Here is a 25,480-nt window from a genome sequence, read left to right as displayed (position 1 = left end):
CATGAAGAAATGCTCAAAATCTCTGGCCATAAAAGAAATGCAAATCAAAATTTCACCTCACTCCAGTTAGAATGGCCAGGATCAAGAAATCTAATAACAACAGATGCTGGAGGGGATGTGGCCAGGAGGGATCACTACTACAACTGTTGGGAGTGCAAACTCGTTCAACCACTATAGCAGTATGGCAGTTCCTCAAAAGACACAGAACTCCCCTATGATCCAGCAATTCCACTCCTTGGCATTTACCCAACCGTCCAGAAACAAGGACATACTAAATCCACTAGCACAGTAATGTTCATTGCAGCACTATTTACCATAGCAAAGATATGGAACCAACCCAGATGCCCCTCAGTTGATGGGTGGATCAACAAGATGTGGTATTTATACACAATGGAATTCTACGCTGCTGTCAGAACAACATCGCCCCGTTTTTAAGGAAATGGAAAGACTTAGAAAAAATCATATTAAGTGAAATAAGCCAGACTCAAAGGAACATAGGCTCAATGGTTTCCCTTGTTTGTCAGCAGAGATTTACAATAGAGAAAAACCTAGATACATAAGGCCATATAGGATGATGCTAAATGAAAGGACCTCTAGGATATAGAAATAAAAGCTATATAATGAGTGATTGTTGTCCTTAATGTACTATCATCTCTCATCTCTTTTGCTGTTCCTTGGTTATCTCATATTGTTACAGTATTTTACCTTGTTATCTGATATATTGTATATATGTTTATTTGTTTATTTGAAATAGGATAGAGAAAGGGGGGAAACAAGATGAGAGTTGGGGGTGGGGGAAGGGAAATGGGGACCAAGACATGAGAAAGAGTATGAATGTTTGTGAAGTAATGCACCTTCTATCTGATGAATATAATGTAACTCTTTTATTACAATAAAAATATATGAAAAAAATGATTGCTGCTTTTCTTCCAGGTTCCACCCAGATTAAAAGAGAAATAGGATCATGGATGGAAGTTAAAATTTTACCTTCTTCATGTCCTAACATATAAATAAACAATGGGAAAAATACACAGAAAAACCAGGTGGGAATGTAGTACTAGGGATTGAACTCAGGGTCTCATGGTTGCTAGGCAAATGCTTCACCATGTAAGCCATCCATTTAACTCCCTTTAGTATTGGTTGTTTTGCTTGTGTGTGTGTGTGTGTGTGTGTCTATCTATCTGTCTGTCTCTGTGCATCTGTGCGTCTGTGCCAGTGCCTGTGTCTATGCCTATACTGAAACTTGAACTCAGGACCTGGTGCTTTCACTAGGCATTTTTGCTTAAGCAAAGACTTGTGCCATAGCTCCACTTGTAGCATTTGGCAGACTAATTAGAGATAAGGCCTCATGGATTTTCTGTTTTGGTTAGCTTCATACTTCAGTTCTCAAATCTTCACCACCTAAGCAGCTAGGTTTATAGGCATGAGTCAACGATTTCCAGCTTGAGTGTTGGTGTTTTTGTTTTTGTTTTTTTGCCAGTCCTGGGGACTGAATTCAGGGCCTGAGCACTGACTGTCCTTGGGCTTTCTTCAAGATTAGTGCTCTACCATTTGAGCCACAGCCTTTTTTTTTTTTAATGTATGTGGGACCAAGGAATCAAACCTGGGTCTTCCTGCATGCTAGGCAAGCACTAGGCCAAACTCCCAGCCCCTAGAATGAGTTTGATAGACTCAGTTTTCCTTTTTATTTTATGGAATAATGTGAAGAGCATTGATGTTCTTTAAAAATCTGTTAGGAATCAACAATGGATCTATCTAGTTCTGGACTTGACTTTATTGGGAGACTATTATTGCCTCAGTCTCATTGCTTGTTACAGAGCTATTATTTCTTCTGTTTGTAGTAGGGTTTCAATTTAGGGCCTGGGTACTATTCCTTACTTTTTCACTCAAGGCTGGTGCTCTACTATTTGGTCTACAGCTCCACTTCTTTTTGGGTATTAATTGGAGATAAAAGTCTCATGTACTTTACTGCGTGGGCTAACTTTGAACATGATTCTCAGATCTCAGCCTCTTGAGTAGCTAGTATTGCAAACATAAGCCACCTGCACCCAGCTGAAGATGGTATTTCTTATCCAAAGTCAACATACAGATATGCACAAAATATTTCATCCAGTACCTGCACAATACATATTCTTGTCAGTAGCCCATGGAACACTCCAAAATGGAACATATTCTTGGTTATAAAGCAAATCTGAACTAAATTTAAGAAAATTGAATAACCTCCTGCATCCTGTTAGATTATAATGTAATAAGAGATTAAAAGCAAAAGAAACCATAGAACATACTGAATTGCTGAATTATCAGTGGGTCATCAAGGAGATAACAGAAGAAATAAGAAACTTTCTAGAATCCAATGAAAATGAGCACACAAATGAGGAAAGAGTTGACACTGTTAAAAAAGAAATGTGCTCATTACCAGACCTGTGTAACTGACCCCTCTGTACATCACCTTTACAATAAAAATAAATTTAAAAAAAATGAACATAGAACATACCAGAACCTTTGGGTACTAGCCAAGGCAGTACTAGGAGGAAAATGCATGCCTATAAGCACCTATGTCAGCAAATTAGGGACATCTCTGCTCCTAATGATATACCTCTAGTTCCTAGAAAAATAAGAACAAGCCAGGCCAAACCCAGCAGGTAGAAAGAAATAATACAGACTAGAAATACATCAGACACTAAAAGAACTAGAAAATCAGCAGAAAGTTGGTATTTTGCAAAAGTAAACAATTCATGAGCCCTTAGCAAATCTTACCAAAAGGAGAAGAAAAATCACCCACCTAAATTAGGGATGAAGAAGGATATCACAAATATGAGTAAAATTAGGAACATTGTAAGAATACTTCGTGAACCTTTATACCAGCAAACTGGAAAATGTGGTAGAAATGTGCTGGGGGCCGAGTAAAGTCATGTCTAACTTTGAGCTATATCATTGGTAATTTCTGCTGAGAGGCAAGGCAACACGCAAGTGTTATTGCTTTTAGGCAAGGGGCAACAAGGCAAGGCGCAAGAGGCAAGGTGCAAGAGGCAAGTCGCAAGACTTGATTACCATTGGTTACAAATGTGTTGTTGCTTTATCACTCTCTGCTGAGACCTGTAGTGGGAGTAAACACGTGGACCTCCCTATCCTGCCCACCTTTGTGCTGATAGACTCTGGCACCCAATATTAGGAGGAGGGACTTCTGGAATACAGAGAGATTCCTGCCTTGTCAAACTTATCTGATGCGTCTGTTTGTCCTCCGGGGAAGTGGGGCTGGGTGCAGGCAGTCAGTGGGCCCTCTCCTCACTCGGCCCATCCTGGTCAGGGGGTGTTCTTCCTGTCCCTCCTGATCGAGAGGGACCGGGGACGGAAGACCCCAACATTCCGGCGCCCAACGTGGGGCAAGAAAGGGGCACGAAAAGAGTGCTTATCACAAAACCATGGGCGAGTTGAGCCAAGCGAGAGATACATGGAGGAGGGACTGAAGGGCCAGGGAAACCCGAAGGGAAAATGCAGGCTGGAGTTGCTCACAGGAAAAAAGAAAAAGACAGGGAGGAAGACAAGGAGAAGGAGAAAGAGAAAGAAAAACTAGAAATGAAGAAAACAAAGAGAAGAAAGCTAAGGCTAAAGAAAAGACTGAAGAGAAGATTATGAAAGAGGTGAAAGGTAGTAAACTGGGGAAAGGGAAGCAACTAACTGCAAAAGTCAAAGAAGAAAAACTCAAAAACTAAAAGACCAGAGAAACCTGAAAGGAAAATACAAACTAAAGTTTCTCACAAAGAAAAAGAAAAACCCATAAAGAAAGCAAAAGAAAAAGAAAACTTATAAAGAAAGCAAAAGACAAAAAAAAAAGAGAAAAAAAAACCATAAAGAAAGCAACCCACAAGGAGAAAATTGAGAAAAAAGAAAAACCAAAAACTCCTCCCAAAGCTAAGGAGAAAGATGACAAGCTGCAGCTGTGTCAAAGCAGAAAGGTAAACACAGCAGAAGCAGCCAGGTGTACTATGTTGGGCAAGACACAAATAGACTCAAAGTAAAACAGAAGAAAAAAGCCAAAATCAGACTACAAGTAAGTGTAAAAGACTTGCACAATGATCATTCTCAATCCACCTCTGAAGCGCCGCGGTGTTGTGGCAGGTTACTTCGGCATGGCTGGGAAACACTGAGGAACCTCGCAGAAGTTTCTGGCCAGAGGAGTAAGGGCAAGGCAATAATGGGTTCAGAAAAGAACCGGAAAAGTAGGTTCAGAAAGAACCGGGAATAATGGGTTCAGAAAGAACGGAGAATAATGGGTTCAGAAATTTCCAAGACTCGGATGGTTAGAGTTATAAAAGAGTTTACTTAAAGCTAATGGTACTGCAGTAAAAGAAGCCACAGTTGCTGGCTGCATGGAAAAAAATTGGAAGAAAAACTTCTGGAAAATGAACGGCCAATATGAATTTTGCACGCTTTAAGATCTTTGAGTATGAATGTGTATGTGAACAGGTGTGAGTGAACATGTTCAAGGTTAAATTGTCAGCATGCTATATAATTTATACTTGAAACACAAAGGCAGTTGGGTAAATCTAAGTCTAAACTATGTGGCAACTTATACGGGAGTGCTTGCTTTCATCCAAACAAATAGTTAAAGAACAGGTGGAAAGAAGTGCAGAGACGCTTGGAGAAATACTTGAGAAAGAGGAAGAATTAAGTGGTAGTGATTTAGAAATCCTGTGCTCGGGTGCAGTTGTAAGATAAGGAGCCACCACCCATAGTTGAATGTTTCCAATGTCTCAAAAGGATTACTGCATTGTTTTAAAGAGGAAAATAGGCTAAGCTTTTTAGGGTCCCTAGCTAAATATAGGGACAATGCCCCTGAGTCAGCTTGAAAAAGTTACACAAGATGGATCTTCACCCATCAACCCTCTTAAATTGAAGGGACCAGAGTCATTTTTGGAAAATGAGATAGGATAAATTAGAGACATGGAAGACAGTAGTAACAGATGTGCAAGAAGGGCAACGGATAGTACAGCGTGTACATTAGACATTAGAATTGTTGCTTTTAAAACAAAATGGGGGGGGGAATTGGAAGACTCCCAAGGAAAATAATGCAAAGTCAACGTAGACAGTGAATGCTAATACGGCAGGTGTTTGCTGCCATGAAAATAGGTGCATCCCCTCAGGTCTGGCTTACTTAAATGAACGGCTGGCAGTCAAAGACGGGCAAGTCCCAGCTGTTAGCCTATCAACCTAAGACAGGAGCCAAGTAAAGAGTGCTTGGTGATCCCATGACAGGTAAGAAGACTAGTGAGCTTGGAGACACCTACGACAGGCACAGTCAATCTGATATGATGGTAGCCCCACATATCCTAGGTTTTTTCTTTTTTCTAAAATAAAGATGGGGAAGATGCTGGAGGCTGAGTAACGCCATGTCTAACTTTGAGCTATATCGTTGGTAATTACTTTCTGCTGAGAGGCAGGGCAGCACGCAAGTGATATTGCTTTCAGGCAAGGGGCAATGAGGCAAGGCCCACGAGGCGAGGCGCAAGACTTGATTACCATTAGTTACAAATGTGTTGCTTTATCACTCTGCTGAGACCTATAGTGGGAGTAAACACGTGGACTTCCCTGTCCTGCCCACCTTTGTGCTGATAGGCTTGAGCACCTGATATTAGGAGGAGGGACTTCCGGAATGAAGAGAGATTCCTACCTAGACGAACCTGCCTGACGGGTCTGTTAGTCCTCTGGGGAAGGAGGGCTGGGTGTGGGCGGTCAGTGGGCCATCTCCTTGCTCGGCTTATCCTGGTCGGGGGGGGGGGGTGTTCTTCCCATCCCTCCTGATAGAGAGGGACTGGGGACGAAAAATCCTGACAGAAATGGGTGTGTTTCTAGATAATATCATTGTGCCAAAACTGAGCCATCAGGATATAAATCACTTAAACAGATCTATAAGAAATAGTGAAATGGCAATTAAAAAAAGGGTAAGTTGAGATTCTGATTGTTTCACAGATGAATTGTAAAACCAAACAAACAAAAACCAAAACCTTTAAAGAAAACACTAAGAACCCTATTTCTATATGAAATAGAAAAGGATTTCTACCAAATTCATTTTATGAAGCCAGCATCACAATCATGCCAAAACCAAACAGATTCAACTACAGACCAATCTCTTTCATGAACATAGGTGCAAAAATCCATAATAGAATACTTGCCAAATTAATTTGACAACTAATAAAGTTATACAATACATTCAAGTTGAATTCTTTTCAGGGATGCAAGTCTGGTTCAATATACATAAATCAACATATAATACATATGAACAGAACCAAAGGTAAGAATTATAGGATTATCAGAACAGATAAGAAAATTCCTTTGACAAGGGCCGGAGTTTGGCCTAGTGGTAGAGTGGTTGCCTAGCATGCACGAAGACATGGGTTCAATAACTTGGTACCACATACATAGAAAAAAGCTGGAAGTGGTGCTGAGGCTCAAGTGGTAGAGCTCTAGCCTTGAGAAAGTCCAAGGACAGTGCTTAGGCTCTGAGCTCAAACCCAGGACTGGCAAAAAAAGAAAAAATCTAATTTTCCTTTATGGTAACTCTGGAGAAGCTAGGAATAGAAACATTCCAAAGGCTATTTATGACAAATCTACAGTGGGCATCACACTCAGTGTTGAAAAACTAAAATGATTTCTTCTAGAAATCTAGAATGAGAATGATATTACACTTTCTTCACTCCTTTTCAATATACTGGAATTTCTACCCAGAGCAATAAGGCAAGAGAAGGACATAAAGTGGTCCAGATAGGGAAGAAAAAAACAGATGGCATAATTCTGTATTTAAAGGATCCTAGAGTGTACATCACCAAGCGCCTAGAGCTAATAAATAGCTTTGGTAAAGTTTTCTGTATACCAGCAAAGACTAGGAAAAGCAGGAAAGCAACATTTCCAACAGCTTCAATAAAATCATGAATCAACCTAACCAAAGAATTGAAGAACTTCTACAATGAAAACGAAGTTTCCCCCCCCCCCCTCTCTCTGTGTGTGTGTGTGTGTGTGTGTGTGTGTATGTGTATGTGCCAGTACTGGGGCTTGACTTTAGGGCCAGCATCCTGTTCCTCATCAAGGATAGTGCCCTACTACTTGAGCCACAGCTCCACTTTTGGAGGATCTCACAGTCTTTCTTTCCTGGGTTATCTTTAAACCGTGATCTTCAGATCTCATTCTCATGAGTACAGATATGAGCCACTAGTGCTCAGAATAATTTTGAAAAAAAAAAAAAAGACAGGAAACGGAGAGATCTCCTATGTTCTTAGATTGGCAGAAGTACTTCAGTAAAAGTGGGAATACTGGCAAAAGCAATCTACAAATTTAATGTAGCACCTATCAAAATTCCAGTCATTCTTCACACAAAAGCATTACAACATTTTGTGAATTACAAAAGCAAACCTGGGTTCGATGAGGGGAGAGGAGGTAGTGCTGGAGGTTTCAAAAATCTAGACTTCAAACTTTTCTACAGAACTATACTAACAACAGCTTGGTTCTGGCACAGAAGTAGACCCAAAGACCAGTGGAACAGAAGATCTGATCTTTTCAGGTTTGTTCCAGAGAAACTGTCTTTCTACTTCTTTCTCTACCAACTAGTTTCTCTTCTTTCTTCAAGAGGACATCACAGACAGTTTGGCCTCTTTATGACCTCTTATGGAGGAAGTAGCATCACACAAATGTTAATATTGGGGAGTGTACCATCTTTATTTTTTTTTTTGAATGTACCATCTTAGAGCACAGTATGAGCCCTGGGCCCTCTGAAGGATGAGAGAGGTGAGGTTTCCAGAGTTACACAAGGAGGTAGCCATAGACTTATACAGAATGAAGAGGCTAATCTTGTCCCGAAACCTGGACAAGCAAGATGGCCAGGAAAAGCTTCACTAGTTGCAGTCTTCTGCAAACTCCACTGTGTAGTTCTACTTGGAATAATCCACTTTTGAGATAATCCTGTTCATGGACAAAGATAAAAGTCACTGAAGTTTCTTTATAAAACATATGATGTTGCACTTTTATCCTTGAAATAAGAGTATTTTAAACCAAATACTTGGAAGTCTTTCATCTATCCATTGCCTTACTCTCTTTAAATAGTACCTTTGGACTATTTAATACTCTTCAAATGAATTCAAATTATATTCTCTATATTTGTTTTCATACTGGCATTCTGATATTTTTGTATCTCCATGCTATATACATAGCATGTTCTGTATTGTAAATAATAAATTCTGTTATGTGTCTATGTGTAGTTTGTTGTAAAACATCAATTTGGTCATTTCACTTACTGCCTTTTTCATTTGTAAGATTTTGTTCAGTTTTTGTTACTATTATTTTAATGGTTTTTTATTTCCTATAGAAACTTTAAGGCTTATGATTTTATAACACTGTAAGCATAGTTGATTTTTTTAAAAAGGGTGTGAGAAGTCCAGCCAATATCTGAAGTCTGTGCAGATCTCTGCTGACTGGTTTCTGTTGGTTCTTCCTCATGTTGTATTGTTTTTGGTTTGAAAGTGTGTGTGTGTGTGTGTGTGTGTGTGTGTGTGTGTGTGTGTGTGTGTGTGTTTTCATCAGGCACATGTATGTGCATGTACCAGCACTGATGCTTGAACTCAGGGCCTGGAAAATGTCCCTTAGCTTTTTTGCTCAAGGCTCATGATCTCCCACTTGAACCACAGCTCCACTTTCACTTTTTGGTGGTTCATGGGAGATAAAAGTCTCGTGAACTTTCCTGTATAGGCTGGTTTCAAACCACACTCTTCAGGTCTCAGCCTCCTGAGTAGCTAGGATTACAGGCATGAGCCACTGGCACCAAGCTATTGTTTTCCTTTATGATTTGTATTTGATTGACCATTGGACAGTGTGCTTAAAATTGTATTTCTGTGTATTTACTAAAGCATAATATGTATTTTCCTTCCTTTAGAGAAATTTGAAGTTGGCATATTTTAGGTCTTTGGGCGTGTTTATATTTGTAACTGCTTCAAACCAAGTGTCAGTTCTGAGATCTATTAATACAGTTAGGCCCATCTTATCTGGTCTGCAAAGACAAGGAGGTTTCCTTTTTCCTATTCTTCTCCCCCTCCTGCAGCCTACTCTGCAGCTCTGAATTTTAAGGAAGTCTGATTCTAGTCCATTCTAATTCTACAAGTTGGCTAATGAAGACCTCATGAATGATTTGCCCCAAGACTGTCAAAAATCAAAATCAAATTGTTTGTGGTATTGACTCAACACTTCTAGATGTAGGTAGTTTGGAACTGTACTTTCTGTTTGCCCATTTCTGTTTTTTTTTTTTTTTTTGCCAGTCCTGGGCTTGAGCTCAGGGCCTGAGCACTGTCCTTGGACTTTCTCAAGGCTAGAGCTCTACCACTTGAGCCTCAGCACCACCTTTTGCTTTTTTCTATGTATGTGGCACGGAGGAATCGTGCATGCTAGGCAACCACTCTACCACTAGGCCAAACTCCCGGCCCGTGTTTGCCGATTTCTATAACCACAAATTATATGGACACTTAAATTGTTTTCTGAGCCTTTAATCTGGGTTCACCAAGATGTGTATCCTAATTGGGTTTTTGAGCTCATGAAAGTACTTCATTGGCCTTATTTGTGGATTCTACTTTCTATCAGTTCAACATTCTGTCATAACTTCAAGTATTGTATTTATTATGCTTTAAATTTCTCCTTTCAATCACACTTACACTTGTGTTAGATTTTCTCTGATCTTATTTTTTAAGTTCACTTTCATATTTTTCATTCTTTCTGTGTGCTGTTGTATTTACTGGGATATATTTGGTGGCTTCATACAATGGCAACTTATTCCTTCCCAGTCCTGCAGACCAGTAATCCAAAGTCAAGGTGCTGGTTCTGGATACCCTGAGCAAGAAAACATTGCCTATCACTTTCTATAATTCTGGTGGTTGGCTGCAATGTGGCATTCCTTATTGTGTCCTAGCAGTTTGTAAGAGTTAGAATATATGTGTGTGTGTGTGTGTGTGTGTGTGTGTGTGTGTGTGTACTCAGGATTTAGTGCTCATGCTCAGCTTTTTTGTTCAAGGCTGGCACTCTGCAACTTGATCCATATCTCTACTTATGGAATGTTGCTGGTTAATTAGAGATAAGTATCTTATAGGTGTTTCTTCTGAGGCTAGCTTCAAACAACAATCCTGATATCAGCCTCTTGAGTAACTAAGATTATGGATGTGAGCCAGTGTTGCTCAGTGTAGGGTTGTATTATAAGAGGGTTTTGGCTTCTGTTTTGGGTGCTCTATCTCATGCTCTGTCTTGAATGTTTCACTATGGGGGAAATGTGCTGCTGTCTCTCATAAGGCCGATCTGTGGAAAGATACATGGTAATGATCTGGAGACCTTGATAGTGGTGAATTTCCATTGAGTTGAGACTCAAGATAGCTGCAGGCATGGTTAACCAGTTGATTATACTTCTGTGAGATAGTAAGAATCAGCTGAGAGTGATGGCTCAAGCCTATAGTCATAGCTACTTTGGAGATGGACATTGGAGTATCCGAGTTAGAGGCTTGCCTGGATGTAAAACATTTTGAGGCTCTATCTTACCTAATGTCTTGGCATGGTGGTAGGAATCCTTTATTGCTGGGATAGAGGAATCATAATGTCTGGGCACAGGGGTGGGTGCCTAAGATGCCCCATGATATGGAGAAGCACAAATAAGAGGATCGTTGCTCAGGATAGACCCAGCATAAAATGATCAGACACAAAAAGGTGCTGCAGGCATTGCTCAAGTGGCAGAATATCTGCCTTGCAAGTATGAGACCCTGAATTTAATCTCCTGTACCATCCAATATAAGACAACATTAAAAAATATGACAATTTGTACCACCATTAACTAGCTCAGCTGCTCCCAGATTCTTCATATTACAAAATTTAAATAGTAAAAATGTTGGTTAGCTGGCCATGATGGTACACACATGTGATCCCAATATTCAGGAGATAAAAGTGGGAGGATTATGTGAGACCCTGCCAGGGAAGCAGACACCATGTAAATATATAACATACCTACAAACAAAACAGATATTTATTTCTAACTGCTAGATTTGCAACTAATTTGTTATTCAGCAATAGCTAATTTAATATGCTTAGCTTTCCAGCCAAGCAATCGGGTTCAGTCACAGAAGAAGTATCTGAGGTATAGGAATGGTTGCAATCAAGTTCATAAGCTATTTTATTTAATGAAAAAACCTAAAAGTACATTAAGAACCTTACATAATACACAAACTTTTCAAACTCTTATGACTGTGATTATTAAATGACTCACCAGATACACTACTGCTTCTGGGATCTTCCCAGATATGTAACTCAAAGGTTAAGACTGGGTATGAAGTCAAGGTAAGAATAACTGGAAAGATGTACAATAAGTCAATGAGGCATTTTTTAATAATGGAAATAAGATGCTACCGTCCCTTCTGAAGAATGAGTACTCTGTCTTTCTTATAGCCAAGGCCCCAGATAAAAAGGAATCTGGCCCCAGAACTCCTTTCATCTGGTCTCTCGTGTGACTTTGTAGAGTGCCCTGCTCATGGTTCAGTGGCTGGAGAGTAATTTGGCAGCAAAAAGATAAAATCATTCCAAGCCAGCAGTGTCACAGGTTTTCTTCAAACATTTTGAGGTACATGGCTGCTGCCATCAGTGGGTAAAATGGTGGTGATGCTGCCTGAGATGGGAGTGCCTGTCTGACACATGCTTCTTTGGTCATACAAGACAGGAACCAAACAAGGGAGAGATGAGAGGAGGACAAAGATGCTAGTCCAGCAGATGATGACATGGGGCTGCACGTTGTAAAGGATTTGGATTCCCAAAGATAAAACAAGTCTCTCCAGCACAGGGCAGATCACAGACCTAGGGCCTGACTGGTTTTATCAATCTGGCAGTTGAGAGTGAGTGCAAAGGACATCCCCAGCACCTGAGAAAAGAATTGAGACAGTGAGAGGGAAGCCAGTTCTCTATCAAGCTATCATGCTTTGGCTATCCTTCCATCCATCCCTTCACCCTTAGGAGTTCTCTTGCAGCTCACACCTATAATCCTAGCTAACTCAGGAGGGTAAGGTGTGAGGATTGTGGTTTGAAATCAGGGCAAGAAGATCTGGGGAACTTTTATTTTTTTGGTCATGTGGCTTGAACTCTGGGTCTGGGCACTGTCCCTGAGCTCTTCATTTCAAGGCTAGTACCACTTGAGCCATAGCACCACTTCTGTTTTTCTGGTGGCTAATTGGAGATAAGAGTGTAACAGAGTTTCATGCGTGGGCTGGCTTTGAACTGCGATCCTCAGATCTCAGCCTCCTGAGTAGGGAGGATTACAGGCATGAGCCACCAGCACCTGGCCTAGAAAATTCTTATCTCCAGTTAATCAGCAAAAAGCCAAAAGCAGATCTGTGGCTTAAGTGGTAGAGCACTAGCCTTGAGTGGAGAAAAACAAGAACAATGGTGATAAGGGACAGCACAAGGCCCTGAGTTTAAGCGTCAGCTCTGGCCACAACAACAACAATAACAACAACAAAAAGTAAGAAGAGAAAGTGGCAATGATGTAAATGTTGAGGCTTAAAGCTTTCTTTTGTCTTCTTCAGAAGTCACAAAAGCACTGTTTTAACTAAACACTAAGCCTTTTCCATGTCCTATGTCTCTTTGGTCTTCAAGCAGAGAAAAATCACTTGTCTCTGTGCTTCTCGGTTCTAATTTAGTTTGTAATTTTACAATAGTTATTACAAATACAATACAAAAAAAAAGAATACAAAGAAACTCAGATTTCACCTTTTAATTGTTGAACTTTAGTTCAACAGTGGCCAAAAGGTTAATGATTATAATTTTATGATTTTTCAGTGGGCTGATTCACCAGTCAAAACTTTTTTTCAAGACAATCTGAGAAAAGACTCATTGCCAAGCCAGGCACCAGTGGCTCTCATGTGGAGGCTGACATCTGAGGATCAAGGTTTGAAACAAGCCCTGGCAGGAAAATCTGTGAGATTCTTATCTCCAACAAACTACCCCCCAAAAGGCAGAAAGTGGCACTGTAGCTCAAGAGGTACAATGCTACCCTTGAACAAAAAGAAGTGCAAGATAGTGTCTAGGCCTCAAGTTCAAGCTCTAATACAGGTAAAAATAAAAAAAGAGTCAATGCCAAGTTCTTCATGGTGCTAATTTGGCTGTGATTCCCTTATGGTCCCTAGGGACACATTAACTAAATAGATGTTGTTAGCATATGTTTTTTGGATGCCGTAAGTCAAATTGAAATTAGAATTATTTGGTCACTTGGAGAACTCATATACTAACAACAGATAACATTTATCGTTCACTTACTATTATTGTACCACTCCCTGTTCTAAATCTTATAGAGTTTCACTCATTGAATTCTTACAGTAGTGTTGGAATTAAGCTCTTACCTGGATCACACAAACACAGATGGTAATGATTCCAATATACAAGAAATTGGAGTAAAACCACTGTTGCACTTTCATATAACAGCCCTAAAGAGAAAAAAAAATCACGTATATATGGTACTATTCTTCAATTCAACTTTATTAGGAGGGTAATTTGTGATGATAGTCTGCATTTTACCTTTATAATGCCAAGAGACTTCTAGGTATTAAATTTTATTTATTTTCTGGGTATTAATATTTATAACTATATTAATGTGTACTTATGAATACTTATTCCATACATTAAATTTTATTTTTCTTTGTATTGATAAGGAAACAAGTATAAAATAGAGCATATTAAATGAGAACCTCTTTGGTGGTATTATCATTATAGTGGTATCTGATGTACATGTCCTAGATTCTGACAAGTTAAATTTCCTCCCAAGGGAAAGGTCAGCAGTAGACGTACTTAGATTATTTCAAAACTCAGTGCTGATCTAAGATTAACAAATAGAATATAGGCAATGCAGTCCTATATTCAGGATTAGTCTATATGTTCAGTCCTATATTCAGGATTAGATCATATATTCAGGATTAGTAATGTCGGATTTGTTTGTACCTTACCTTTTGCAACCAGTAAATCTATCACAGTCTGGCTAAACTCCATTTGCTCATTAGTGGCTTCCCCAGTTTCTATCCACAAACCTAAAACACCTGGGAGATGTCTAAATAGGCATGGGTATTTTAGATAGTTGGTCTTCTTGTAAAATGACATTGGCTTCTTCTCTGAACCTATCTTAGAGATCCAAATTAAGTGGAAGGTGGTTTCAACAATTCTACAGTTCTCTCTCCCCCTGGTCTGCACTCCTTCATTCATGATTCATTTCACTAAAGTCAAGGAAGAACAGAGAAACAGGTAGAGGGAAAAACTCTTACTTTAAGCCTATACATTTTACTATATACTACAAGGACACTAAAAAAGTAGGCAAAATCCTTTTCCCACTATAGAGAATCTCAATGAGAGATATTGATTGAGGGTACCAGGATAGAGAAATAAGCTCTGTAAGAAGGGGGAGCATACCACTTGAGTGGATTGGGCTAAGGGGGAGGGTGAATATGAATGAGTATAGTTAAAATAGCTTGTTTGTGTCTATGAAGATAGAACAATGAATCCAGGCTAGTGGAAGTTGTACTGGGAAGGGGGAAGAGGGCCAAAGATCCATTGGGATATATTGTACACAAGCTTGGAAATGTCACAATGAAACTTCCCTTTAATGACTACTGTATGATAATATACCCTCAGCTATTGTCATACAAGCTCTAATGATTTAGTGTGTCAAGAGTCTTCACAGTATCTGCAGCCAAATGAACTAGATCCTTAGATTTCTCTTTTTTTTTTTTAAGTCACCTGGGGTTGTCATGTTCTGTTCAAAGTTCCCTCTTCTTATAGACCCTTTATGACATAGTTCCCAAGGTAATTAAATGTGTAATCATGTCAATAAGAAGAAAGTTGCCAACAAAATTACCTTCACTTCTGGATTGGAGGGACAAGATGCTGGCGGCCCACTGGTCCAATCACTAGTGCCATTTACGCCACAACAATTCAGCTGGAAGCCAAGTCCCCCAAAACACGATGGTCAGTCAATAGGAGGAAAGCTGGCTCTGACTATAGCAAGAAGTCCAGAACTAGTCTACTGCTATAAAGTCCTTATAACAAAGGGATTTCAAATCTGTTCTACTTTATTCCCATAGACCTCTTCAAAATAAAAAGAGGGCACATCTAATTTATTTACATTTTACAGATCAAGAATTATATACCCAGGGGATTCAACTCAAGGACTTGTGGTCCTGCTTGACTTTTTCCACTCAAGACTACCTGCATTAGAGCTACCAGCACTACTGAGTTTTTGCTGGCTATTTGAAGATGAGCCTCTCAGATTTGTTTACCCAGGCTGGCTTTGATCCACAGCCCTCAGACTGCAACCTCCTGGATAGCTAGGATTACAGATGTGAGCCAGCAGCATCCAGCTCTGGAGTACTTTTAGTCATCAACAGGATGACCACATCTAGACCAATTAACTCACTCTTTTTTGTTGTTGTTGGTCATGGGACTTGAACTCTGGGACTAGGCATTGTCCAACTAACTAGTTTTTTTTTTTTTGTGGGTCATGGGGCTTGAACTTGGTTTGGGTGCTGTCCCTGAGCTCTTCAGCTCAAGGCTACCTCCCTACCTGGAGCCAAGCCTCACTTCCCATTTTTCTAGAAGTTAATTGGAGGTAAGAGTCTCAGGTCCTTTTGTGCCGGGGCTGGCTTTGAACCTTGATCCTCAGATCTCAGCCTCCTGAGTAGCTAGGATTACAGGTGTGAGCCACCATGCCTGGCACTAGTTTTAAGATCACTGAAGACAGGGGTTGGAGGGAGGGAAATAGGAACAAAAGCATGAGAAAGGGTAACAATGTGGGAGAAGTAATGTACCTACTACCTGACAAATGTAACTGTAACCCCTCTATACATTATCCCAACAATTTTTATAAAAAATCATGGAAGAGGGGCCGGGAGTTTGGCCTAGTGGTAGAGTGCTTGCCTAGCATGCATGAAGACCCAGGTTCAATTCCTTGGTACCACATACATAGAAAAAAGTCAGAAGTGGTGCTGAGGCTCAAGTGGCAGAGCTCTTGCCTTGAGAAAGTCCAAGGACAGTGCTCAGGCCCTGAGCTCAAGCCCAGGACTGGCAAAAAAAAAAAAATCATGGAAGATATTTTTTGTCAGTGGTGGGGCTTGAACTTTGTGCCAGAGTATTGTCCCTGAACTCTTTAGCTCAAGTCTACTGCCCTACCCCTTGAGCCACAGCACTACTTCCAGTTTTCTGGTGGTTAATTGGAGATAAGTATCTCACAGACATTCATGCCTGGGCTGGCTTTGAACTGTGATCCTCAGATCTCAGCCTCATGAGCAACTAGGATTACAGGTGTGAGCCACTGTGCCTGGCTACTGAAACCTGCTTGCATGATGCACTAGGAGGTACTTCAGAATCTTTACATATAATAGAGCCTTATCGGATGTCTAGGTTCACAGAGCATATGGTTCTAGGAATTGAATTCAGGGTCTTGGTAGATAAGTGCTAAACTATTTAAACCAAACCCAAGTTCCTTCTTTAGATATTGATTTGGACAATTTTGAGAAAGCTAGGATAAACTGATTATAGACCAATTAGTGATATTTGGTGGGTGAGATGGTATATTTAATATTAAAAAATATTTTAGCAAACAGTTGGGTGCCAGCGGCTTATGCCTGTGATCCTAGCTACTTAAGAGGCTGATATCTGAGGACTGTGGTTTGAAGCTAGCTGGAGCAGGAAAGCCCATGAGGCATTTATCTCCAGCTAAACTATCAAAAAAGCCAGAAGTGAAGCTGTGGCTCAAGTGATAGAGTGCTAGCCTTGGGAATACACACCAGAATACACACCAGAACACACACACACACACACACACACACACACACACACACCTATTCTAGCAAAAATAAAAAGCATAAAGGATTAGATGAGATGACACTGGCAAGATATCAACTGTGATAGGAAGCCAGAGGTTTATTCTGCTTGATATTTCTTAACTTTGTGAATCTATGTGTGTGTGAAAATTATATTTTACAAAAACTTTAAAGCTTCATTGAAAATCTTTTTGAAGTTAACAACTGGGATTTAAAAGGATTAAGTGATTTTCCCCAGGTCACCCAATTCCAGTCTCTCCTCTAATTCTTATATTGTTTCTTCGATTTCACATTAAGCCAGTATTTCGTTATAATGGTATTGGTTTAGATTGTGCCTGTTCAGGCCTCCCTAAACCTTCTTTGTGGATGGGAGAGGAGACACTTACATACTATGTAACAAACCTAATTTGGGTAAGTCAGGTACTGAATAGAAAGTGTTTGTACAATAGCAATTAGGTTTTTTTTTTTTAAATTAAAATGTTGGAAGATACATTAAACTAGTCTAATACAGTTGGGTCTTCTAACATCCCATAAAAGCTTAGACAATGAGCCTATTTGATGTAGTAAAGGATCAGAGAATGCAGAGAACTTTGTACCAATCAGATTGATTTCTAGGCTCTCTGTTGGTAATAAAGCATTATTCTGAAACTGGAGCTATTGGGTACAGGCCTTAGAGTCTGAAACCTCCAAGAAAGGAATGCTTGTAGAGACGAAGGTTGGATATGAAATCCAGGCTGATCTGAGGAAGATTCCATGTGTACTCACAATTGTCTGGATGAAGTCCCATGCCACCTTGGTGCTGTTGTCTGAGTAGTAACGTTGGATGCTGTCATTCAGGCCCTCGGACACATACTTATTCAGCTGGGCAGAGAACATTCAGCAGAGAAGACAGGTGAATTCAAGGACCAAGAAATGGATAGTAATGGAGCCACTTGTCCCTTCCTTTCAAACCATTTTCCCTTGGAATTGGGGATGTGAGGGGAGAAAGTACACATGTGGGAAGAAGTGCTGATAGGGAGCTGGCACTGAAGGAAGAGGTATGAAGCAGATTCTTGTCCTTCAAGAGCAATAGCTGAGTGAAGGCGGAGAAAGGGTGATGAAAGCAAGGCCTGTGCCAGTCACTGGCCACCCTGGTGGACCATGCTCCACAGATAACCATGCAGAGGAAAACTAAGCAGAAACATCAGCTCCAATCAGACACAACCTTCCTTTGTGGCACGTTCTCCTCTCCCCACTTACAATTCATCTCAGCCATCCCGTTTCACTATCACATTACATTTATTTGGTACCAACTTCTCCACTGCTCACTCCCAGCTTTTAGCAATCAGGCAGTGGTTTGTGTTCTTCTTCACTTACCTTTTGTTCATACACGAAGAGCAGGATAGCCAAGGTCACCTCAGCAAGGAGGATAATCAGTAGCAGAATAAAAAACTGTGGCAAAGTAGAGACATGGTCACAATACGAATCCAAGTTTCTGACTATCCCTCCATTCCCTAGGAGGATCCAGGTGGACTGGTGCACAAGAGATGCTCCGGCCTTGTAAGACCTCTCTTGGTCTGTGAGGAATGTGTGTTCTTACAACTAGACACCAGGGGGGCAGATCTGAGTCTCTCTCTCTCTCTCTCTCTCTCTCTCTCTCTCTCTCTCTCTCTCTCTCTCTCTCTCTCTCTCTCTCTCTCTCCCTCTCTCTCTCTCCCCTCTCTCCCTCTCCCCCTCCCTCCCTCTCCTTCTCCCTCTCACCTTCTTTCCCTCTCTCTTCCTCTCTTCCCCTCTCTCTCCCTCTCTCTTCCTCTCTTCCTCTCTCTCGTGGGTCATGGGGCTTGGACTCTGGGCCTGGGCCCTGTCTCTGAGCTCTTCAGCTCTAGGTTACCACCCTATCCTTTTGAGCCTCAGCACCATTTCTGGTTTTCTAGAGGTTAATTGGAGATAAAAGTCTCATGGTCTTTAGTGCCCAGGTTGGCTTTAAACCGAGATCCTCAGATATCAGCCTCATGAGTAGCTAGGATTACAGGTGTGAGCCACCTGGCCTGGCCCGAGTCATCTCTTAGGTCTGTCCCTGAGGTCTCAGTCAGAAGTAAAATCCTTTGGACAGGCTTGGGTTCTCTGAGGTACCAATCCTGTACCTATAGGTGGGGTACCTAGGGCTAGCAGTATTGCCTCTCCTCTACTTAGGGCAACTCACCGACATCAGCAGGCACTTATTCTCCTTGATGGAGCCCATGCAGCCCAGAAAGGCAACCACCATGATGATGGAGCCAGTAAGGATGAGTGCATTGCCCAGTGTGAGGAAGGGGAGTTGATGGAAGAGCACTCCAAAGTTGTTGTGGACCAGGAAGTAGATCCCAAAGCCCAAAGTGCAACAGCCAAAAACCTGAAAGGAAGAATATTATGACAGACCCGGGTCAGCTGGTGAGTATCTCCTCATACATATCGCTTGCTCGACATTAGAACCACCTGGTGCCATTGATTCACAAGACATAAACAACTACCTTACCCAGCTTCTCACACTCCTAGAAGAGAGATCATCTCACATTCGTCCTATGGAGTTTCACTGAGTTGCATCCTACTCATTTCCAGCTACCAAAGAAAGGGCTCCTCTATGAACCACACCATATGAACATAAGTTCATGATTCAGATATCCTATTCCTTGTCCCCTCACAGATGGCCTTTCCTTTGGAAACTAGCACCATGCCAAAGAGATGCCCTGCATGAGGTAGCTCATCTGGCTAGGGAGAAAACTAGAGATGTTAATTCAGCAAGAGCCATCTCAGGAACAAAAAGGCTGGAAGCATAGTTCAAATAGTGGAGCACTTGGTGACCAAATACAAGGCCCAGGATCCAATCCCAAGTAAGGGGTGTTGTGCAGCAATGGAATCTTCTCATGACACCAGTACCAGCCAGTCCTCTGTCTGAATTTTAATAGCTAAATGTGGCACAACAAAACATCCCCAGGAAAGGTGGCATCTCTTCCAACCAGCTATTCTTCTAAAGGAACTGGAGAGTATTATTGAATACCCAAGTTGCAGATTTGTATCTGACCAGTAGGTGCCAGCTGTGAGCAGCAGTAGCCACCAGCCCCTAGAAAAACCACCTTCATGGGCTGGGAGTTTGGCCTAGTGGCAGAGTGCTTGCCTAGCATACAGAAAGACCTGGGTTTGATTCCTTGGTACCACATACATAGAAAAAAGCTGGAAGTGATGCTGTGGCTCAAGTGGTAGAGTTGTAGCCTTGAGAAAGTCCAAGGATAGTGCTCAGGCCCTAAATTCAAGCCAGGACTGGCAAAAAAAGGACAAAAGGAGAGAAAAAGCACCCCAGTTAAATAATCACACCAGCACATTTCAGTTTTGTAGGCTTATACTCTGGCAGGATGAGAAGAGGGAGGAAAAAATTATTACTCCTTTATACTACCACTAGGTGTTCCGGATCCCCATTTTGTATATTAGCATGAGTTGCATTCCACACCAGACTTCTTTGGTAGAGGACTGCAAAGGAAAGTTTAGCTGGGGGAAGGTTGTTTCAGCAATACTCATGAACTTACCCAAAAAAGCAAGTTGAAGACAAATAGGATATACTTCAGTAATTTTAAGGTACTCATACTCATGCTTGGATATTCGTGCCCTACAAAGTAGAAGGAAGAACAAAGGAAGTGAGTGATATGGCTCATAGCTATTCAGGGTTCAAGACCATCCTTGACATGTTTAATCAAGTATAGCTTCTTTGCTTCTTTGGTAAGGTTTCTCCAAACTCTACAATGACTTACTTTCTGGACTGAGGTATCAATTGGTTTATATTTTCTCTCTGTCCTTTCTCTTCTTCCTCTGTGTGTGTTTATTAGTGTATGTTAATTGTACAAAGGGGTATCATTGTGATAGCTCCATATATGTCTATAATGTACTTTAATCAAATTCACACATCTCTAACACACAATGGCTTGTCTTGAACTTGCACCTTTGTAAGCAAGCTCTAGTTGACATTGACTTAATCATGATATCAGTAAACAGGAGTCATTTCTAGAACAGGATGAGTCACAGTGACACTGACCAGGTAGATGTCTTGAGTGTGTGCAGAATTAGAGACTTGTGACTTAGCAATTACTTACAGAGTCTCAGCCCTTAGGGTCAAGGGCAGTACCATAATCAGCTATTCTTTAAATGCCCTGAGATTCACACACACATTAAATTTGGTATGCGAACTGCTATACATGAGAATAAGTGGGACTAGGTGACTTTCTGTCTTTCCAGCATCTGTGGAGCTTTCTGTTCTAGATGGCCATGAGTAAGCCTTAGATATCCACAGTAGCTGCCAATCTTACAGCAGAATTAAAACAAACCAATTAACAAGCCGTGGGAAAAATGAAAAGATAACAGTGTGAACTTGATATTTTCAAAGAGAATTTAATTTTCTCAATGAGGATGTCAATGCCCAGATCCTAGAACTGGTCCTCAATCCTGGGAATCCAGATAGAAAATTCTGAGTTTTCTCTCTAAGGGAATAAGTTTCTATGGCATTATTCACACTATAAAATGGCTTGTAAAGATAGAAAAAATTGAGTTTTCTCTCTAAGGTATTAAGAGTGTATAGAGTTAGATGTTATGAAGAAGAGGTTATTTCTAGTTTTGTACTAAAAATCAATTGGATGAACTAAATCCCAACCAGGACACACACCGTAGCAGCAGTTTTATGTCTTATTTTTACGGTTTATATATTTGAACGCTGCTATACCACTGGTCTTCATTCCTGAAGTTTTCAACTAAACTTGTGTCCTAGAATAGACTGTAAACTTTCAAAATTCCTCTTCAGTGGTGAGACGGAAATACTGGTTTTCCTTGTGAATGAATATTGGTATTTGGAAGTGGAAGTTTATGATTCAGATTTGACCAAGGTGTGAATAACTGAAGAAAAAAGCTTGCTGGCTGTGTGGGGCAAATGCCATGCGAGTGGAACTGTGTAGACACTTTGAGGAGAACAAAGCTAATCGTTTCTTCTATCAAGCACTAATCAATATAGTGCACTCCTGGTTCTGTACTGTACTTTATATGCAACATATATGCTTTAATATTTTAATGTTTGTGCATTAATACTTTCAATTTGTTTAACCACTGTGCTGCTAAGATTTCTGCTGTCCCATTCCCATTATTTTTTCCTTTACAATTTAAAATGAGGTTTTTTGTGTTGTTTTTTTTTTCATTAAAAAGTATGGTGATGAAAAAAAAAAGAGTGTATAGAGTTATTCATACTATAAAACAGCTTGTAAACCAGACATATATAAGGCAGTTGAAATGTCTGCATTCCTTTTGAAGGATTTAGGGAGTGTATCTTGCTGACTTCTCTTTGTCAGCTTCAAAAATACACCTACATTTCTTGACCTCTTCCAGTACCACTCCAACCTTTTGTTTTTATGATCACATTTGTTATTTTCTAGTTTTTTCTTTAAACCTATGTCTTCTAAGGACCTATATGTCTAGATAGGGCCCACCTTGATAATTTTGGACAATCTCCCATTTCTGCCAAGTCACCATTGCTTTGTAAAGTATAGGGACAAGTTTGGTGGCCCTACTAAAGTTCCCACTAAAAATTTGCTGAGTACCAACTAGTACACACATGTCAAACAAACATCGAGGCTGGGTATCATATGACCATTGCCTAGTTCCTCTTCCTGCATTGAAAAACCTCCAGATTCACAGGAATGAGTGTGTAGAAGAGAATAAATAGATCTATTTTGGATACAGTTTCAGTTCTATACAGCAAATCTTTAAAAACATGCTCCCCAAAATAAAACCTTTTCCAAGTAACGTAAGTATACCTCAGAACACAGGTCAATATAAGCATATAAAAACAGCTAGTACTCGTCAATAGAAAAACATCACAAACTATGAATTCATTCAAAATACCAAGCATGCATTAAGTTTAAAAAGTACAACCCACAAAGTAGAAATTATTTATCAATTAAAACTCATCCAGATGTTTGATTGTCATTAGGCTAGATATTATGTTTCAAAAAGGTAAACAGAGACATGGAAAATATGAAAAGACTTAAACTAAACTTCTGAAAATGAAACTGCAATGTGTGAAAAGCACAGTAGATTAGATCAGACATCACAGAAGAAAAGATTAGTGATCTTAAAGACAGTAAGAAAATGTATTTTCCAAGTCAGAAAATCATTTTTTTTTTTTGCCAGCACTGGGGCTTGAATTCAGGGGCAGGGCACTATCTTTGGGCTTTTTCAAGGCTAGAGCCCTACCACTTGAACCACGGCACTGCTTCTGGCTTTTTTTTTCCTATGTATGTGGTACTGAGGAACTGAGCCCAGGTCTTTGTGCATGCTAGGCAAGTACTTTACGGCTAGGCAAAACACCCAGCCCAGAAAATCATTTTTAAAAGAACAGAGCTGGGGCCGGGAACATGATCTAGTGGTAGAGTGCTTGTCTAGCATGTGAAAAACTCTGGGTTTACTTCTATGATACCACATACACAGAAAAGGCCAGAAGTGGTGCTGTGGTACAACTGATAGAGCCCTAGGCTTGAGAAAGCCCAAGAACAGTGCCCAAGCTCTGAGTTCAAACCCCAGGCCTGATGAGAGAGAAAAAGATGGGGAGAGAGAGGAAGGGAGGGAAGAAAGGAAGGAAAGAAGGAGGGAGGGAGGGAGGGAGAAGGAGAGGGGGGGAGAGCAGAACCATTTGTAAGTTGAGAAACAATTTTAAGGTCGTACATGTAAGTGGAAGCCCCAAAGAGGGAGAGAAATAAAGGTGGAAAGAAAAAATAAATTCTTCCTCATATATCTAAGGAGTTTAATAAATTCCAACTGTAAGAAACATTCAGAAAGCTACACAAAGTCACTTTATAATAAAAATGCCTTAAACAGATTTTAAACCATCTTAAAGTAGCCAGAAGGAATGAAGCTATGTTAGGTACATAGGATTAAATTTATAAAAGTATGTTTATAGAAAGCTTAATATCTGGTCAAAAATAAATTTCACTGAGAAACAGCAAAGTTATCAAGATATATAAAAGATGGGGTATTTTCTAGCTGTAGATCCATACTAAAAGACATGTTATAGAAAGTCCTTCAGGTGGAAGAAAAATGAGACCAGTGAGTACAGAAAGTAACAAAGAGCTTGGAAATCAAAACCACTTGGATAAATGCATAAGTTCTTCTTGATGTTTATTTGTATTATTTGGACCCTTAATGTTCTACAAAGACTCACGTGTTGAAAGCTTGGTCCTCATTGGTATTATTAGGAGGTGGGGCCTGGTTAGAGAAAGTAGGTCGCTGGGGAGGTGGCCTTGAAGGGTATTTGGAGTATACAGTGACCCCTCACCTATTGTGTTACGTTAGATAGTCGTCCCTCACTAGCTCAGGTTCACTTATTGCTACTTCACAGATTCTCACCTATTCCTGGGGTCTCTAATGTAGCTCTGGGGATAAATGAGGGATCACTATTTCTGTTTTCAAAAATAAAAACCATGATACAGTGGAGCCACAAAAAGTGAACCATGATACAGGGTCTCAGTCCCCTTCCTTGTTTTTTTTTATTTTTATTTATTTATTTATTTATTTTTTTGCCAGTCCTGGGCTTGAGCTCAGGGCCTGAGCACTGTCCTTGGACTTTCTCAAGGCCAGAGCTCTACCACTTGAGCCTCAGCAGCACTTCCGGCTTTTTTCTATGTATGTGGTACCGAGGAATTGAACCTGGGTCTTCATGCATGCTAGGCAAGCACTTTAACCACTAGGCCAAACTCCCGGCCCCTGTTTTTTTTATTGAAGAATTTATTAACATTGATTTTTACATCATATTTCAAATGCAATGTTTAACAAACTAGTATTCAAGAAGGGAATCTCTATATACAATCACTGGCACTTAGATTTTGGAACATAATTAAAATTAGGCTGAGGGTTTGTATGTCATAGATACATATTAATCTATGTAATAAAACATTATGCCTATAGAGTCATAGTTTTTATGTCCATCTAGTTGTGTTTATAATTCCAATACCATGTCCATAGCATTGGGTACGCAAATATTGAGTCCTCGCTCTTGTACTGTTTAGATCTAATAGCCACATATTAAGGATACCATGTGCATTTTGTTCCTTCCCCCTCCTTGTTTATTTATAGATTTAGTCATTTATTATTTTTTATTGTGGTTTGAACTCAGGGCCTCTACCACTTGAGCAATGCCCTAAACCCTAAACCTTTTTTGCTTTAGGTATTTTCTTTTTAAAGGATCTCATATTTCTCCAGGACAGCAATCCTTCTTTTCTGCCTCCTTCCTCTTTCACAGCTGGGATTACAGGCAATCACTATCACACCAGTTTCTTATTGGTTTAGAGGAGGTCTTGCTAACTTCTTGCCCAAGCTAGCTTAAACTAATCATCTCCTCCTCCTAGTCTTACTCCTCCCCTTACTGGTAGCAAGAGGTGAGCATCCTTGATCTGCCTTATCATCCTCTCAAGATTTCTTCCTTACCACATACCCAAAGCAAAGGAGCCAAGAGACCATGGACTATTTTGTCATGGCCATGAATGCTAACTAACACATTGTTTAAATATCCATAAAAGATAATGAACTGTCTAAACAAGCACAGCAGTCGTGGAATTAATCACAAAGTCAGCAGT

The 25,480-nt window shown here is 40.3% G+C and overlaps 1 protein-coding gene across 1 annotated transcript in view; it reads right to left on the bottom strand.

Annotated features, from left to right (window-relative positions):
- Window positions 1-11,173: 11,173 nt before the first annotated feature.
- Window positions 11,174-25,480, bottom strand: part of Cd53 (CD53 molecule) — a 28,942-nt gene continuing 14,635 nt past the window's right edge. Inside the window, exons 2-8 of the mRNA XM_090333696.1 lie at window positions 20,402-20,481; window positions 19,045-19,233; window positions 18,219-18,293; window positions 17,628-17,723; window positions 14,900-14,980; window positions 13,398-13,481; window positions 11,174-11,923 (exon numbers count right to left, since the gene is read on the bottom strand). Coding sequence (XP_090189822.1) covers window positions 11,852-11,923; window positions 13,398-13,481; window positions 14,900-14,980; window positions 17,628-17,723; window positions 18,219-18,293; window positions 19,045-19,233; window positions 20,402-20,464 — 660 coding nt within the window. The 5' untranslated portion in view covers window positions 20,465-20,481 and the 3' untranslated portion in view covers window positions 11,174-11,851. The remainder of the gene's footprint in view (window positions 11,924-13,397; window positions 13,482-14,899; window positions 14,981-17,627; window positions 17,724-18,218; window positions 18,294-19,044; window positions 19,234-20,401; window positions 20,482-25,480) is intronic.

Source organism: Megascapheus bottae, chromosome 6 (assembly GCF_031878675.1).
Source record: "Megascapheus bottae isolate mThoBot1 chromosome 6, mThoBot2.hap1, whole genome shotgun sequence".
NCBI classification, from domain to species: domain Eukaryota; kingdom Metazoa; phylum Chordata; class Mammalia; order Rodentia; family Geomyidae; genus Megascapheus; species Megascapheus bottae.
This window is presented reverse-complemented; position numbering and strand designations above follow the sequence as displayed.